Below are 16,843 nucleotides of genomic sequence, written 5' to 3'. Positions count from 1 at the left end.
GCTGTATAGGTCGCTTGCACATGTCGTCACTTCCGCCTCGGATTTCTCGTAGTCGCCATGCTGGGTGGCCTCCATTTACGTAGCGATTCGGTCTAACACGTATCTATCACGTTTGTTTTCTGCGTTTAAAATGGTACATTGTTGCTGCATCGTTGGCTGTTCGAACAAAGCCAAGGGGGGAAATGGTCGGTCTTTTTTCCGAATTCCGAAAATAATTAGGAACCAGGGCCTGGAGACAGAGGAGTGCGGACTCCGGAGGGAAGTCGTTACTTTGGGCTCGTGTGTGCAGCGATCACTTTGTGAGCGGTAAGCTTGTTTACCTTTATTTAATGCATGAGGATTAATAACGTTTCGACCGCCCATATATGGGCAAGTTGCTTATGTTTTGGATTCATGAGCAAGCAAGTTCGGTAGTACAAGCTGGCTAGCGGACGTTAGCCGAAAGCTAACATCGAACATTTTCACCCAAGTAGTGCCAATGCAAAGTGTTTACTGCTGAAATTGGATTGATTAGTCTTGGGCTTTTAATGCCGATAACATGTTTTTTGGTGGCAAAATGTAAACTTGGAAAAAAAAGAGACAGAAGGGGCTGATGCAAGAAAACAGACCCCCGGGGGTGATGCAAGAAAACAGACCCCCGGTAGCCTACACATCATGCTAAATAACTTATTCACGGCCACCCTACTGCGGTAAAATAACCAGTCTTTCCATATTTTATTTGTTTATATATTTGTTTATTTTAACAGGTCGCCCTGCGCCCGTTTTTCTGTCCAATCATCCCGACTGGGCTCCAACATTAAAGTTGGGTCCCAAGTGACAACATCTATGTCTCAGCCCAGTCGGTGCCAAGATATGAACGTGCACAGGAGAGACAAGCAAAGAAAAGACGACTCGAAGTGGCAGAGATTGTTGCAGTTATGCAGCCAGATGGCTCCAGTAACCTGTACCCTCAAGTACTGCTGACATCATTGACTCTGGTATGCCACTCAGAATTCATTACATGATATATTGTATGCATGAGTGAATGTATGTGTTTGTTTGTGTGTGTACACGCACCTTATATTTTAGAGACATTTGGAAGTGTTTATAGAAATAAGTATTTGCCTGTAGCAATGTTCATACATTAAAAAATGCAACAAAATGTGTACATTTCTTTTACACTGACAAAAAAAACTATACTACTTTACTATATTAAACCTATTACTGGTACCGTATTTTTTTGTGATTTTTTCTTTATTTTTTTCTTTAGGGATCTCATGCCACACCGACTTGATTGCCAATGACATGATGGAAACGAAGGCGAGCATCAAAGCATTGGAGGAGGACAACATGCGACTGTTTGTTTGGCGCTAATAAAGGCAGCGATTATACAAATTCTATTGTTGGGTTTGTTTACAAAGCTATACATAATACAAATGACAGGATTTGACTCAATGTGCAATATGGTCCCTCTTAAAGTAATGGCATAAATCTCTATTATTTCTAAAAGCACAAAAAATGAAGTGAATAATGATTAGATGTAATTTCAGGGTTAAAAAATTGAACTGTTAATTAATGTAGTTTATTTTAGCACAGGTGCCTACCATCCTGAGATGACGGTATGATGTAATGTTGATGGGGTACGCAATGACTTTCATTATGCTATGTACAGAGGAAAAAGTTGCTCTCTTTTAAATTTGTTTAATGAAAGACAAGTACCAGTACTGTGTTACAGTTTTCCCAATAATCCTTGTTTCACACTTGTCACAAAACCACTGTCCTTTTGGCAGTCTAGATTGGCACACTTCAAGTGATATCATTTGATTTTACAATCTGCTGCAGCACAAAAAACTACTTTATTCCGCATCTTTGAAGTACATGAGCAAGTGGTAGGTGACAGCGGCTGAGCAGGAACACTGGAAGTCCACTGCTGATCTAGTAAATGCTCTCCCGAGCAGTTCAGGTAAGGAGGGGATTTTGGGAAAAAAAAACTCTGGCTTTTCCAACTGGCCAAAACGAGCGATCTGGGTGGACTCGCTCAATCACACTTTGTCCACACCACAAAGTCGCAGAAGTCCGTCCAGTTAAACTCATCTGTGCCTGAATCTGAAAATATTACAAACATTGTAATGAAAATATGAAACATAGAATTAAATAAGAAACTACAAAAAGTAAAGCCATACATACCTGGTAATACTATTGGTGTTGTCGTGACAAGTGATGGGAATTGTTGCCATCTGGCACCAGACAGAAATTGGGTGTTGTGACAGCCTCCTTAACTGTGAGATCATAAGAAAAGCTGTCAGTATGCTCAGTAGTTACCATGAACACGTTTCATTGTACTGGAAACTGAAACTAAAAATACGTCCTCTGAGAGTGGTTAACCTTAACCATTTAGAATAAGTTGATTAAGTAACATGTAACTAGTGAAAGGGTAGCATTAAATTTAATTAAGCCACGGGGAGGCTGTGCAGTTACTTTTTATTCTTATACGCTCTGCCATATTTGCCTGTTATAAAATTATTAGAAAAACCACATCAGGTAAAGCCAGCTGTGCATGTAAACACAATGATAACAGGAAGCCTGAGAACAAATCAACATTTTTGTGTGCAGAATTACCAACACCATGTGGTTTACTTACGTGCAACAGCAACCGTTTCTTCTGATGCGATGTTAAAGTTTACACTCTGTATCCACCCGCTTACAAAATAATTGTAAGCCTCCAGGGATTTGTTGGCGTGTTATGGAGCATGTTGTCAACACGAGGTAGGGAAAGATGTCCAGAGATGTCACATTTGACCAGCAAGCTTTCTCCGTCAAAAAAAAAATCACCCTTGGTCAGGACGTAATTAGGATCAATCCCGCCACACAGAGACACCTTCTGCCTGTATCGTTGTTTTTGATCTTCCGGTAAATCGTGAAAATACTGCGAAAATTACATCAGGTTGATAAGCTCTACCGTGTAACTCGCGAGTGTACCTTGTGAACCGGCGGACACCCAATATGGCGCCGGAAGGAAAAACTCCCATGATGCATTACGATGTGCAAGCGACCTATATGTCTAATCTGTACGTATAAGTGTAGTTTAGTTATAAAGTAGTCTGCTCGCGAGATGGAAGGAGTAAGATGGCCGCCCTGTGGCTTCAACAGCTTGCACGGGCTGTCGGCTATCCAGTAATATATACAGATCAGCGGGTTGGGAGGATATACCGATCACGTGATCGACAAGTAGGAACTCTTTGAGTGTACGTGTTTCCTACCCGTAACATGGAATGACGGACGAAGTGTGTGCACGGTAAATTGACGTCTTTACAGGCAAACAAATCGTCTTTGATTGTGCATATAGGATATATTTAACCCCCCCTCCCGTTTCCTCTTAGACATAAGGTAAGTTTGCACCTTTGGTTAATAATGTTAATAAATTGGCGTTGAACATCGACAGTATGTTGCAGTTGATTAGCATCGGTATCTCATGTTAGTGAATGGTATTTCCAAAGTGGATTTTTTACCCTGACCGGGAACGCGCCACTTAGCGCTATTTTATTTATTTTGTATATTTTGATTGTGTATGAGCTCGTGGAATACTTTATCGCTCAGAAAGCACGAGGTCACGGATGCATGTACAATTTACGGCCCGCGGGTCGGATTGGGCCCACAAAGTGGTTAACCCCACAAAGTGGTTAACCCCTTAACCTAATCTAATGGAGTAATGGCAACTGGTGGATATAAAGGTTTTTTGCTCCTGCTGTCATCTAGTCTAGTGGAAGACCATTTAATTGTGTTGGCAAATCGGCACCCTTGATGATCTCTCACAGCACATTAGTGTGCCACACAGCACCCTGGTTGGCAATCATTGGCAGAAATGATACTCACACGTGTGCATCAAATAAGCACAGTTTATTTCCAGATAAATTCCTGTATGCCTCCAAGTCAAAATTAATCAGATTTTTAAAAATCACATTTTGTATTTTATATACTTAGTTAACGTTTAAATGACTAAAATCTCCGATATGCATTTTATTTATTTACATATGACACTTGTGAAACACCGTCATTAGCCATTATCATGTCATTAATCATACTTGTGCTTTCCTTTTTTAAGTGTACCTTGAAGTTGGAGTCAAAATAACATCATGGCATCACTTGTGAGTAATTGTTTATGGCTAGGTGACAAGATGCTCCCTTTTAACTGTGAAGGCAGTGCAACTTTTCTTTCAATGTTTTAATTTTCTTTTATTTTGTTATATTTGTTAGGCAGCGTACTTGGGGGAGGGAGAACAATGGAAAATTGTAACTGCTTGTTTGTTTTTGCAGGGGAGCAGCAGTTCTTCTGGCACCGAATACATTGTGCGAGTCCCTAAGTGAGTAACATACAACGCATACGTGTTATCTTTCACTGCATTAAATGACATGTAGATACTCAGAGAAAATACTTGGATATTAAATTCTAATTTGTTTGCGTTATATTTTGCTGCACCACTGAGAGGCTATTAAATCGTTTATCTGGTTTTAACTATTTCTGCACTAGATATAGAGCCATATATAAAAGAGGATCATGTTGGAATACCTATAATACTTTATTAAAAAAAAAAAAAAAAAAAAAAAAAAAAGACTGACTGGCTGTTATCTGATCCCTGAGCACAAGTGATGTTATTTGCATTCGACAGCAAGTGGAAAGGTGTTGTGTAGGGATTAATTGTACATGAAAAATAATTAAGTTATCAAATTAATTCTAGACAAAATAACTTTTTATTGCTGAAAATGGCTAAATGAGTCAAGTAACCCTTTAATTTGTTATCTTGGGAAACTATAAATAATTCTTATATTAAAGTTTAACACACAGTCATGGAAACTACGCTCGCCAAACACTTCTATAATATAGTATACAGCTGCAAAATATATTTTTTAGTCTTAGTAAAGGCAGGACATTTCAAACTTGACCTGCAGGCTTACCTAATAAAGTCGGATAAGAAGAGCATAAACAATAGAATACAGTGAATGAATGTTTGAAATTAATGCATGGTGTTATTGTCCCCCTCCAGAAATACTAGCAAGAAATACAACATAATGGCTTTTAACGCTGGTGATAAAGTCAACTGTTCGACATGGACACAGGTAAGTTTAGTTTAGTGATAGTCAAAGATTAATACTATGATGGCCGTAACTGTTGGTAGTGGCAACGAGAATTTAAACTTTTTTTTTTTTTTTTTTTTTTTTTAAATAATACATACAAACCCAATTCCAAAGAAGTTGGAACATTGTGTTTATAAACATAACTACCAACAGAATACAATGATTTTCAAATCATGTTCAACCCATATTTAATGGAATACACTACAAAGACAAGACATTTAATGATCAAACTGATAAACTTTATTGTTTTCAGTAAACAACCATTAAAGCTGCTCAATGCAGAAAATTGAATTTAAAATCGCTACTGCCACATGTGGCCGAAAAATGAAACTGCACACACTTCATGTACACAATGCTCAAATGTCGTCACATCCGCAGAAATTTGGGAAATTTCAACCCAAATCCACTCTGGAAAATATTTGGCCAGAGGCTTGCAGGAGTAAACATTGTGAACTGCTAGAATAGATGGAAGATGTTTGAGTTATAAATGGTCAAATAAAAAGGCTATTGCAAAGTTATTTTGGGGCAAATTTCTACATTGAGCAGCTTTAACTTAAAATGTCATGGCTGGAAAGCTTGGATGGGGTCATGTTTACCACTGTGTTATATTTGCTAAAAACAATAATGTTTATCATTAAATATCTAACTTTGTAACGAGTTCAGATAAACACAGGTTGAACATGATTTGCAAATAATTGCATTTTATTTTTATTTATGCTTAACACAACATTCCAACTTGATTGGAATTGGGTTTGTATCTAAATCTCGTCCCTCAGGCTCGCATGGAGAGAGACATGAGTGCTCGGAAGATATATGGAGAAGAAGAGACACCGGAGGGTGCAGCTGGCAGCGAATTTGGCAAAAAGCAGCGTGAGGAGGCGCGACGGAAGAAGTTTGGTATTGTGACTCGTGAGTTCAAAGTAGAGGACCAGCCTTGGATTCTTAAAGTCAACGGCAAGGCTGGGAAAAGGTGTGATGTGTGGAAAAAGAAAAAAAAAACTTTTCCCCAAAACTTAACAACAGCTAACGATGGACTACCGTCTCCATGCCTGTATATAAGGTTCAAAGGTCTGAAAAAGGGAGGTGTCACAGAAAATGCATCCTACTACATCTTCACCCAGTGTCCCGATGGAGCTTTTGAAGCCTTCCCTGTTCACGGCTGGTACAACTTTACTCCGGTGGCGAAACACAGAACTCTCACTGCAGAAGAGGCTGAAGAGGAGTGGGGCAGGTGAGAGAGGGAAAAGTGAGATAGTGAGAAAGGACTACAACATAAAAGTTCATTAGACTTAATTTGTGGTTATTTTTTGGTAAAGGACACAAAAAGAAATACTCATTTTTGATCAAATAACTTTATTCTTGTGAGGAGACAATCATTAGCTACTTCTACTGCTGTATAATCTAAATCTTACAAAAATAAGTACTGTGCAGAAAATGGATGGGGGACTTATAGCTCTTATGCATCTTGCATCTTGAACTTATAAAAGCATTTTATTAGGCTTGACTAGTGAGGTGAGGAAGTTGTGGCTATGTAATTCAATGGTGTGCTTGGTAAATTGTGCCATAACAGTTCTCCTAAGTTTGCATCAATGACCTCAGCCACAAGTGCCAGGAATATTGTTTGGAATGTAAAAAATACAGGCTGAAATCCAGGCTTATCTGCAAAATAGTTTGTGTAGGGTTGGAAAAGCTTGAAAATGTTATGCTCAAATTAGTGTGCAAAATGTGGCTAATGATGGGAAACGGTGCGGCTCAGATTTTTCTTACATTTCCATTCCATACACAGGAGGAACAAGGTGGTGAATCATTTCAGCATCATGCTTCAGCGTCGTCTACGTGAGCAAACGCAGGGTGACGAGGAAGAGGAGGAGAGTGAGAAATTGGCGAAGAAGAAAAAGGGTGGCGGTCGAGGAGGCGACCTGCGCATCCACGATTTGGAGGATGACTTTGAGATGAGCAGCGATGACAGTGACAACAGTATGGGAGAAGGTGAGGAGCGGCACATTTGAAGATGGTTTCTTAACTCATTCACTGCCAATGACAACTATAGACGTCAAAAATCCAATCAAACAGCCAGTGCAAATTTTGACAAGAAATTTGAATTTAGTTTTAGTTATTCATTGTTTTCATTCATAGTTATTAATCATTGTCGTTATGAATAACAACGATGACAACAATTTCATTGCTACTTGCTACCGTCGTGCGTAGAACGGATTCCTGTTACCCTAGAACACGGGCGTTGACGTTCTTGTGATCGGTCTTGGTCTTACTGAGACCACATACTGGGTCTAGGCCTCCAAAATTAAATTTTAGTCGACTAAAATTGCTCTTTATTTTTGTTGACTAAAATTGGATTAAAACTAAGATACAATCAGGTGACTGAGTTATGACTAAGGCTTTAATTAAATTTAGTCAGAAGACTATAAAACAATTTTTATATTTTTTAAATTAAAATTTTAATTTTAAATTTTCTTTAAAAAAAAAACAAATTAACACTGGCTGTTTGCTTGGATTTTGACCTCTAAAGTTGTCATTGGCAGTCAATGAGTTAAACACAAATTGTTTGTGGGAAAGGTGCAGTATGCCAGCGCAATGCAGCTGCGATGAAAATTTTCTTGGTTGTGTAGATGGAGAAGGCAAAACAAAAGCAAAGACTGAAACAAAGAAAGGAAAATCAAAGAAGAAGAAAAGCAATGACAAGGAGGCTTTGGAAGACAGCGATGATGGCGACTACGAGGGACTTGAGGTGGATTACATGTCAGATGAAAGCAGGTCAGATATTTTAATTTTTTTTTTAACTCAAAATGTAGGGTATCTTTACATACAGTAATACTCTGCTGCACACTGAGCGACGCAGCCGAATGCGACTTAAGTGGACTGTGGTAGAGCACTGGATTATTATGGACAATGGAAAAATTGAGACCCTCTATCGGTGTTTTGTCCTATTTATTCATTGTTATTGAACCACTAAAACATGGTGCGATTGTCAGACCAGAAGCGAATTACTACAAAGACAGGACATGAGCGAGAATAAAGGAGAGTGTGTGGATAGTTTGCGAGGCTGTTGGAAATGACTGATCGCCCCATTCGCTGACTGCATCCGTGCATTTCGGCAACATACTCTCCAAGCTTGGTTTTCTAGCAAAACCAAGGTTGACCGTCAGCAATTCATGGATACTAGTTGCCCAACTCCACAAACTATTGGCGGTTTTCCTCCGTACCGGTTCCACACTGAAGCGGCAAATTTTGTCCCCAGATGTTAGTGTCTCCACGGGACATTTTCGGGGCCGAGCCGTTCCGTTGTAACCGCTGTTTAGAACCCTTTCGACAGCAGTTCTGCAGCGCCGGTCGTCGGGGTACTAGCGGGGCCGTGACGTCACCTGTCGTCTGATTGTCCGACAGCAACGCCGCTGCCACCTCAAGCAACGCCGTGGGACACGCCCCATTTCCTTGTTTTTAGCGAGAGAGGCAGAAGCGCCCGCCGTCTTCGCCAAAGTCTTAAAAATACACTATACAATAAATAATGTTTTCCAACAACCCTTAACTATATTTATAATTTAATAGATACTTGTGGATGGATTTGTAATGTTTGTGGTTTTAAAAAAAAAAATCGCGAAGGCTGGTCGTGTGTTCTCATTCACTTGAATGAGAGCTCCAGCGGCAGACCTCCATTCACAAATAGCGTTGCGAGCCAGTCGTGAATTACAATGTTTCACCCATGGTGGTCTATATTAAATTGTAAATATGGTTCAATGTTGGCGTGACTTGCCACTCGGGAAATGTTTTCTCAGATCCGCACGCAATGCGGGAGTGCAAGCTTGGCGTGGACGGTTCAAATGTTGCCGCCCCCCTTCTTGCCGTGCGCCAGTTGTAATGGAAAACCGGCGGTTGCGGTCTGGTGTGGTTGTGTGAGGTGTGGTGTGGTGTGGTGTGGTACCCGGCTGTGCGGGCACAATGGAAAAGCGGCCTATGCAACAATTCAAACGGGTTGTGGCAAATGTCACTCAGTGTGCGGCTATTTTCTCCTGTTCATTCATAAAAGTTTTTGTCTGGGCTTGCACACTTTTCATCTGTAAGCTGTATGTAAATCATGGCCAATTGCGTTTTCCTGAGGCATCTGAATGTCATTTAAATGCATGAGAAAACCATAGCATACTTTGAAAATGAAAATGCCTTAAATAGCCGACGTCATCTCCCCTACCATTTGAGAACTAGCAAGATCAAGGCATGTTTTCAGCTCAATGAATTATTTTGTGTTCAGCCTCCCACCATACCTTTGATAAATATTTGGAAGTCGCTTACATATTGCGACTTAAGCCTGGTTCACACACAAAGAGAATCGGGCTGTTTTTGTCCCGATATTGCCCCTTCCCGACCAAGGACGTCAAAAGCCCGACAGTCTTTTGTCTTATAAGATTATCTTTATAAGTGAGATGTGTTAAGAATGTATTTGTCCCGATAATTGGGTCCAAAACCAGTCTGGGCCGACAATCTTAAATAATGAACATGTTCAATATTTACGACAAAAATCTTAACCCCGCCGACGTGCGCCTGCGCTGCCAACTGTGACGTCAAACAGAATGTAGCCAATCAAGAGGCGCCCTAACTGAAAAAGACGGAAGTGCGTGTATACGAAAACAACAAGCATATCAGAAAGCATGTCCGACCAGAAGCACAAAGTCCGGTGGACCTCTACCATGGAGGACCAGCTCGTGGGAGAAGTAGTCCGCAAACCACCATCATTACTTCCAGTTCGTCACGTTTGTTGTCTCCTATGATGTGTGTTTCTTCGTTTCTACGTTGTTTCAGTTGTTGTCTTTGTTTTATTTCCCCTTCCGGTTTTGATTAGATCACGTATAATCACGCGAGAGGTCTCTCACGGTGGAATAGAATCTTGACCAGTGTTGAGATGATAATCCTTATATTTGTGAGGGAGCTGTGATGAGATTATCTGCACACCTTACACACAATACGACCAAAGCTGTTAAATGCCTGATTTTTATTTTTTTATTTTTTTATTTATTTTTTTATATTTGTGTGGCATCTGAAAAAGATAAAAAAATCTTTTAAGATTTGAAAAATCCTTGTACCAGGCTTTATGTTGTTATTGAATCCAGACATCAAGTGCAATACAATATTTCACCTTCATGAGTTGCTAAACCTAGTATAGCTTCTGGAACGCGTATGAGGAAATGTGCCTAGGTCGACAGGAAATTGTAGATTGCAGAATTAACAGGGAATGCCCATATTTTAGTGTTGCTTCACTCAGAGATCATATCTGACACGAAGAGGAAATAAATTAGACTTAAACGGAAGAATCCATTCAGCCAGAAAAGTGTGTAAGCACATGGGAGAAAATGGCCCGTAGTCTTTACTAAATCATTGATGTTTGTCTTCTATAAGCAGTTCAGATGAAGAACCTGAAAAAGGAAGGCCGAGCAAAGCAGAAGAACTCCCTAAAGGTCAAAACAGTATATTATGATGGTCAAACATTTAATGGATGTTCTTCATGTGACATGCTGAAATTGTATTTATGTATTTACTTTACAGGGATCGATGAGGCCTCGGAAAGCGAGGAAGAGAGTGAAGAGGAGAAACAAAATGAGGAGGAAGCAAAGGAGGAGGATGAGGAGGAGGAAGGAAAGAAAACACCAGCACAGGCAGAAAAGAAGAAGAAAAAAGGTACAGACCTCAAAGGGACAACACCATAGTCGTCTCTAAATTGTAGTTATGCTACCATAACCATATTATGAAATAAATACCACTCAGATCTTTGTAAACATGTATTAACTTATATTGTATTGTATCTCATTAGATTGTGGTTTATGTTTGGGTACGAAGAAAACATGTGCCTATTATGAAGTGTGCATTCAAATATGTTTTCACAGACAGCAGTGGTGAATCGGACAGCTCGGACGACAGTGACATCGATGGAGAAACGACCTCTGCTTTGTTCATGGTGGTTAGTGTGTGTGTGGATGAATAACTGAATATTATTGCTCCACAATATAGTCAGTGGGATCAAACCTGACTAATGTGATTTATAAAACAGTATATAAATTGAAGAGATAGTTTATGCAAGATGAATCTTCTTGTTCTCTCTTGTAGAAGAAGCGCACTCCTCCAAAACGTGGAGGAGGGCGCGGCTCTGCTGGAAGCTCCAGAACAGGCAGCCGGCCGGGGACGCCATCTATAGACTCTGCCGCTACCTCCAACACCCTTCGTGCTGCTGCTAGCAAGCTGGAGCAAGGTGTGTACATGCACATTATTGACTTCAAGCAATGACGTACAGTATGTTGTGATGTATTGCATTCTTCTGTGCCATAGAAATTGACTTTTACATAAAAAGGTTTTACGACATGTGGCCGTTACACTAACAGGAAGTGAAAATGCCTCAAGAAGTCTTCATAAAATGAAGTTAAAATTCAGGGAAACCTAAGAAATAATATAATTATGAAAGATATTATTGTGCTTTGGTTGATGGTCATATTGTTTTCTTCATCCCCATTTTTACCTAAAGAACCACCCCCCAACGATATCTTCCAGGGGCAGACTTTTCAATTGTTTCACCTTTCATATTCTTATCAGTGCTAATCTGATCTCACTTTCCATCAGGTAAAAGACAGACGCAAGGTCCAGGAACAGATTCGCCAGCTGCCAAAAGGCTCAAGATGGACCCCAGCAGTCAGAGCCCTGCTCCCTCTGGGAAAAGCACGCCTCAACCCCCATCAGGAAAATCTACTCCCAGTTCCAGGTACTGTTGTCACTCATTCTTTTATTATAGAGGACCAAACCTGCCAAAAAAATAAATAAAATAAATGCGTATATAAATAAATAAATGAATAAAAGTGAAAATAAAAACTGATATAAATACAAAAAGAAATATAAATGGAATGAAATATCAATGGATGAAAACGCTCTGCTCTCACATATATTTATTTCATGCTCTGTGAGGTCAAAATGTTATTCAAATGAGGGGGCGGTCCTAAGCGTGTCTTGGATTGGGCTCCGCCTTTCAATGGTTGACTCAGCGGGTCGACGAACAAGGAACTCTCACAGGCTTGCGTAGAGGGCTCCAGCAATGGACGACTATCTTGCCCACTGTCACCACAACTTGCGACCCGCTCATCTAGGCAGTTTGCAGCAACGGAGCCCAACTTAAAGGGATCGTTCGGATTTTTTTACATGAATCTCAATTTCATCCTCACCTCCAGTGTGTGCGATCAGCACTGACTTACCCCTGACAGCGTTCTGTGACACGCGTTCTGGTCCGGTGTTGGACGAGAGGAAAAAAGTCCAGCAAGTTGACTGGGATCACCTAAATAAAGCGTTTTTCTTCTAAAAACTATTTGTTTTCAAAAGCGTGATACATTTCCATCACAATACTCCTTTCCTGAAAAAAGTCAGACGCCATTACCGCCAGCCACTACTTTTCTGTTCGTTCATATCACTGCGCGGCGCCCTGTAGAGGGCTAACCGACGCACTGCAGCCAGCTAGCTGTTACTTCCGCCTTCGAAAAGGCAAACAACTTCAGGTGGAAGGATCAGCTGGCTGCAGTGCGTCAATTAGTCTACAGGGTGCCGCTCAGTGATACGAACGAACAGAAAAGTAGTGGCTGGCGGTCATGGCGTGTGACTTTTTTCAAGAAAGGAGTATTGTGATGGAAATGTATCACGCTTTTGAAAACAGTTTTTCGAAGAAAAACGCTTTATTTCCATGACCCCAGCCAGCTTGCTGGACTATTTTCCTCTCGTCCAACACCGGACCAGAACTCGTGTCACAGAACACTGTCAGGGGTAAGTCAGTGCTGATCGCACACACTGGAGGTGAGGATGAAATTGAGGTTCATGTTAAAAAATCCGAACGATCCCTTTAAGACACGCTAAGGACCGCCCCCTCATTTGAATGACATTTCTACCTGCCAAGCATCTGCAGCTTGAAATAAATGTGAGAGCAGTGCATTTTTAGTTAGTGATATTTAATTGTATTTATTTCGATTTTATTTATTTTTTATCAAATTTTTCAGAATTTCCATTCATGTTTTTTTATTTTTTTTTATTTTTGAATTATATTTTTTATATCCGTTTTTATTTTCACTTTTGTTTATTTAGCCATTTATTTAGTTTTAATTTTTGCCACTTTTGGTCCCCCATATTTTATACATCTCTGTGCTGTTAGTTCATATTGGAATGACAAAAATATAAATTGGCAGTTGGCTTGAGCTGCTCTTTCTGGTTCCCACAGTGATGTACAGGTAACAGAAGAAGCAGTCCGCCGCTACCTGATCCGTAAACCGATGACCACCAAAGACCTGCTGAAGAAGTTCCAGACCAAGCGCACAGGCCTGAGCAGTGAGCAGACAGTCAACGTGCTGGCGCAGATTCTGAAACGGCTCAATCCGGAGCGCAAAAACGTTAACGACAAAATGCATTTTTATCTCACGGAATAAACACAGGGCTGGGATAGACTCAATGTCACCAACATTTTGAAGACAAGCACTAAAGAAAATGGACGCATGATTGGAAAAAACAAGGACAGACGGGGATGGAGGGAAGTGAAAGAATCATTTTTAGCGTTTTGTTATTGTTATGACACCAGATCTAAAGTGATTGGCAGGTAACATTTTTTCCCCCTAAACCATTAGTTTCATGTATAACAACAGGAATTACGTTAGGTTGAAAAAAACTATTACTTAATGTACACACATACTTACATTATAGAATTAGGTTGTTTTGTATTAAAACCTTGCTATCACATAAGGTCTTTAGGCATTTTTGTTTTAAAGTGATGATGTGGTGAATATGTGGATTTAGTTTTTTTTTTTGTTTGATGGAGAATAAGATTGACCTGCAAAGCGCTAGTGTCCGGCTGAAACCCATGTCACTATTTGGTAAACGTAATATTTTTTCACAAATCTGTACTATTGGTCAGTTCACGCGTGTGGGTGTTATTTTCACACATTATTGACCGTTGTGTTGATAACGGCTTGTTCTTTTTCATGATAAAATGTGAATGGTTTGACAAACGTGCCAGTTTGGGGTCTCCTGAAGTGATTATTTTGGAGGGACGAAGATTCCACCCAACGCCAGTGAAAGTACACAAACTGAATGCATTAGCTCAGTTAGCCCAATAAGGTTATTTCAAGCAATAAAACTGACACAAGTACCAGATGGCTGAACAGTACTCCCAAGCAGCTCAATTCACTGGCATTCAAATCTCTCATTTAAAAGCTTGTGGACAAATACAAGTTAATCTGGAAGTACAGATAAGCTAGTGATGTTCAAATAAAACCAATACCTCGAAGCTTGGTTCGGACTTCCTGAATCACGCTGCTTCAAAAAGGTGCTTCGGTTGAATATGTTTGTCACCATGCCAACCAATCTAACTTTGCAGGGAAAATAAATTCCTCAGAGAGGACTGCATTTTTGACAATGTTAACAGGTAGTAATATTTAAAACATTTATTTATCAATGTGAAGGTGCCTCTTATTGTAATCCAGGAAAATATGGACTCGAAACATACTTGACACAGTACTGTAATGTAATGTACTTTAAACAACTACAAATCACGTCTTGCACACTTCATTCTGGATGTTGACTACTACTGCCCTTGATATAAACAGTAAAAATGACATCAACCAATGAAGGCCATTTACATTGTCTTTGGAGCTCAGGTAGAATTCATATCCCAGCAGAGCTGAAGTGCATTTTAAGCCGGAAGGTTCCGACAAATAACAGAGATGCGCCGCTGTCGAGGCACTCTGTGTCCATTAAACAAAGACTCTTCATCTTTTAAGATCTCATGAGTGAAGTTGTATCTGGCCTGGTCCCTGTAATATGAGAGGAGAAAGACATTACCGCCAAAGGGAAGTAGCTACATCTCCAAAGAAGGTGCTATCTGCGAAACCTTAGAATATAGAGGGAACGCCGGGGCAGCAGCACGTCTAGCCACTCACTGGAAACATCTTCTTTGACTAAACGCATGACACTATCTGAGAGAAGACTCAACCCAGTGATGGTGCTGCCACAGAACTGTAAAAAAAAAAAAAAATATATATATATATATATATACAAAAAACAAGATATATAGAATGTATTGTACATATCCATTATTAATCTTAATGTCATTTACCTTGACGCTGTCAATGTGAGGTTTAATATAGCCGGTTTTGTCCAGATCTAGGACATGGACAGGTCCCAGAAGTGAGCTACCTGAGGAAAACGCTACAGATCGGACACGGGCTAAGATGGTCTGGCATGCTGCCCCCCATGTCACACGTTCTGTTTCTCTGTATCCATGAATGGCCTAAATAGAAGCAGGCAAGCACAAAAAGCATGTATCTAGGGATGCAGCTATCACATTTAGAATACATTTTTGTAGTTATTATCCCATTGATTAATCGGATAAATATTTTGCATGTGAGGTCTAGGTATTAGTATTGTCTGTGATTTTGAGTGTGGGTGTGGTCTGTAAAATGTTAGTTAGGCTTAAAATGGTGAGTGACATGATGAGAGTCAACAAATAAGAGTATAGGTGATTGCCTAGGCATCTATTCTGTTACCTTTTGTTCAAGAAATCGATTGTTATTGCCCCAGTGACTGACTGTAACCACTTGGGGGTAATCAATCACTGTTGGCCATCACAGACAAGTTCGTGCTGCTTTGCAATTTGCTATCTTCTACTTTAAAAGTGAAACGATCGTTTCTGTTTCTTCACCATTTCTCCTAAAATTAAAACCTACATTCTAACATTCTTTCTATGAATTTGTATTAATTTATTCTCTACATTTCTCAATAGTCTCTTCATTTCGTATCATTTATTTTGGCTACACTCGTATTGCATGGGAGTGTTTACTAGTATACGAGGGGTATCATAACTACACTGAGGGAAACTGGCTTACAAATACTAAACTTACGTCATCCCAGTGATCAAATTCGTAACGTTTCTTCTTCAAACCGGGTTCCAGCTCCAGCAGCAGGTCACCCTCCTCCTCTTCAGTGATGAAGGCAGTTTTCACTTCCACCTGTGACCCGAGTCTCTGCACCAGAGCCCTGCTTGACCCGACTATCAACAGCGGTTCGTCCCCGTCAGCTTTCAGGCCGCTATCTGCCAGAAAGCTCAGGTAACGAACGGGACTTTTGTAAACGCTTTTCGCCGCATTCAGAAACAGTTTCATAATTCTCATCAAAATACAATATTTGCACTGTTATGTCTAGTATTACTTTGGGGTTGCTGTTATTTTGGTTATTCGGTTCAACTAGCGGTGTAGGACGCCATCTTTAAAACGCGATGCATTTTGGGTAGCGTCGGCAGAATAAAATAGTGATCCTACAGTTCTTCCAAATGACCACTCGAGGTCAGTAAAAATCGTGATTTTAAAGTCACGTCTTTTTTCTTTCTTTTTTTAATTAATTAATTTATTTTTTTAAATTTGAATTTTTAGCCTCACAGTACCCTTCTAACCTGGTTCACACCAAAATGAAGATACGTCTGGTAATGGCATGTTAGCATTCAGGATAACAGTAGTGAACATAAATCGACACTGAGTAGTAAACACTATTGTCTTTGTTAGTAAAGACGAAAGAGTTTGTTTTTAATTGGTAGAACTTGTTAATACGCCCCCATAAAACATACCCGCACAGGAAGCATCATGCGTGTGTGTATGATAACATGACAATTTGGTGCAATATGTGTGCGCGTTTGGTGAACTTGTTAGATAAACTGATGACT

At 40.0% G+C, this 16,843-nt stretch overlaps 2 protein-coding genes and 2 long non-coding RNA genes across 9 annotated transcripts; 2 read left to right on the top strand and 2 right to left on the bottom strand.

Annotated features, from left to right (window-relative positions):
* Positions 1–1,374, top strand: LOC144033143 (uncharacterized). Its single transcript, XR_013287888.1, has 3 exons — positions 1–306; positions 747–977; positions 1,250–1,374. It is a non-coding gene; the product is annotated as an uncharacterized LOC144033143 (long non-coding RNA).
* A 292-nt stretch (positions 1,375–1,666) lies between these two features.
* On the bottom strand, positions 1,667–3,105 carry LOC144033147 (uncharacterized). Of its 2 annotated transcripts, none has more exons than XR_013287892.1 (3): positions 2,621–3,105; positions 2,167–2,253; positions 1,667–2,085 (listed from the first exon to the last, which is right to left on the bottom strand). It is a non-coding gene; the product is annotated as an uncharacterized LOC144033147 (long non-coding RNA). The 2 variants fall into 2 exon arrangements; XR_013287889.1 differs by having other exon boundaries at positions 2,167–2,258; positions 2,621–3,102.
* A 96-nt stretch (positions 3,106–3,201) lies between these two features.
* gtf2f1 (general transcription factor IIF, polypeptide 1) lies at positions 3,202–14,138 on the top strand. Of its 4 annotated transcripts, none has more exons than XM_077540946.1 (14): positions 3,202–3,366; positions 4,082–4,124; positions 4,294–4,340; positions 5,022–5,094; positions 5,889–6,082; positions 6,173–6,343; positions 6,899–7,101; positions 7,740–7,884; positions 10,516–10,574; positions 10,663–10,794; positions 11,001–11,071; positions 11,221–11,362; positions 11,728–11,866; positions 13,358–14,138. In XM_077540946.1, exons 2-14 carry the CDS (start codon positions 4,113–4,115, stop codon positions 13,560–13,562), a joined length of 1,593 nt encoding a protein of 530 aa, XP_077397072.1. In that variant the 5' UTR covers positions 3,202–3,366; positions 4,082–4,112; the 3' UTR covers positions 13,563–14,138. The 4 variants fall into 4 exon arrangements, with proteins under 4 accessions (XP_077397072.1, XP_077397056.1, XP_077397082.1 ...); XM_077540930.1 differs by having other exon boundaries at positions 11,001–11,074; XM_077540956.1 differs by having other exon boundaries at positions 3,203–3,366; positions 10,519–10,574.
* A 494-nt stretch (positions 14,139–14,632) lies between these two features.
* On the bottom strand, positions 14,633–16,420 carry alkbh7 (alkB homolog 7). Of its 2 annotated transcripts, none has more exons than XM_077540968.1 (4): positions 16,029–16,420; positions 15,245–15,418; positions 15,020–15,144; positions 14,633–14,942 (listed from the first exon to the last, which is right to left on the bottom strand). In XM_077540968.1, exons 1-4 carry the CDS (start codon positions 16,296–16,298, stop codon positions 14,822–14,824), a joined length of 690 nt encoding a protein of 229 aa, XP_077397094.1. In that variant the 5' UTR covers positions 16,299–16,420; the 3' UTR covers positions 14,633–14,821. The 2 variants fall into 2 exon arrangements, with proteins under 2 accessions (XP_077397094.1, XP_077397104.1); XM_077540978.1 differs by having other exon boundaries at positions 15,069–15,144.
* Between the last annotated feature and the right edge of the window lie 423 nt (positions 16,421–16,843).

Source organism: Festucalex cinctus, chromosome 1, assembly GCF_051991245.1.
Source record: "Festucalex cinctus isolate MCC-2025b chromosome 1, RoL_Fcin_1.0, whole genome shotgun sequence".
NCBI classification, from domain to species: domain Eukaryota; kingdom Metazoa; phylum Chordata; class Actinopteri; order Syngnathiformes; family Syngnathidae; genus Festucalex; species Festucalex cinctus.
The sequence above is the reverse complement of the archived record's forward strand: the minus strand, read 5'-3'. Positions and strand labels throughout refer to the sequence as shown.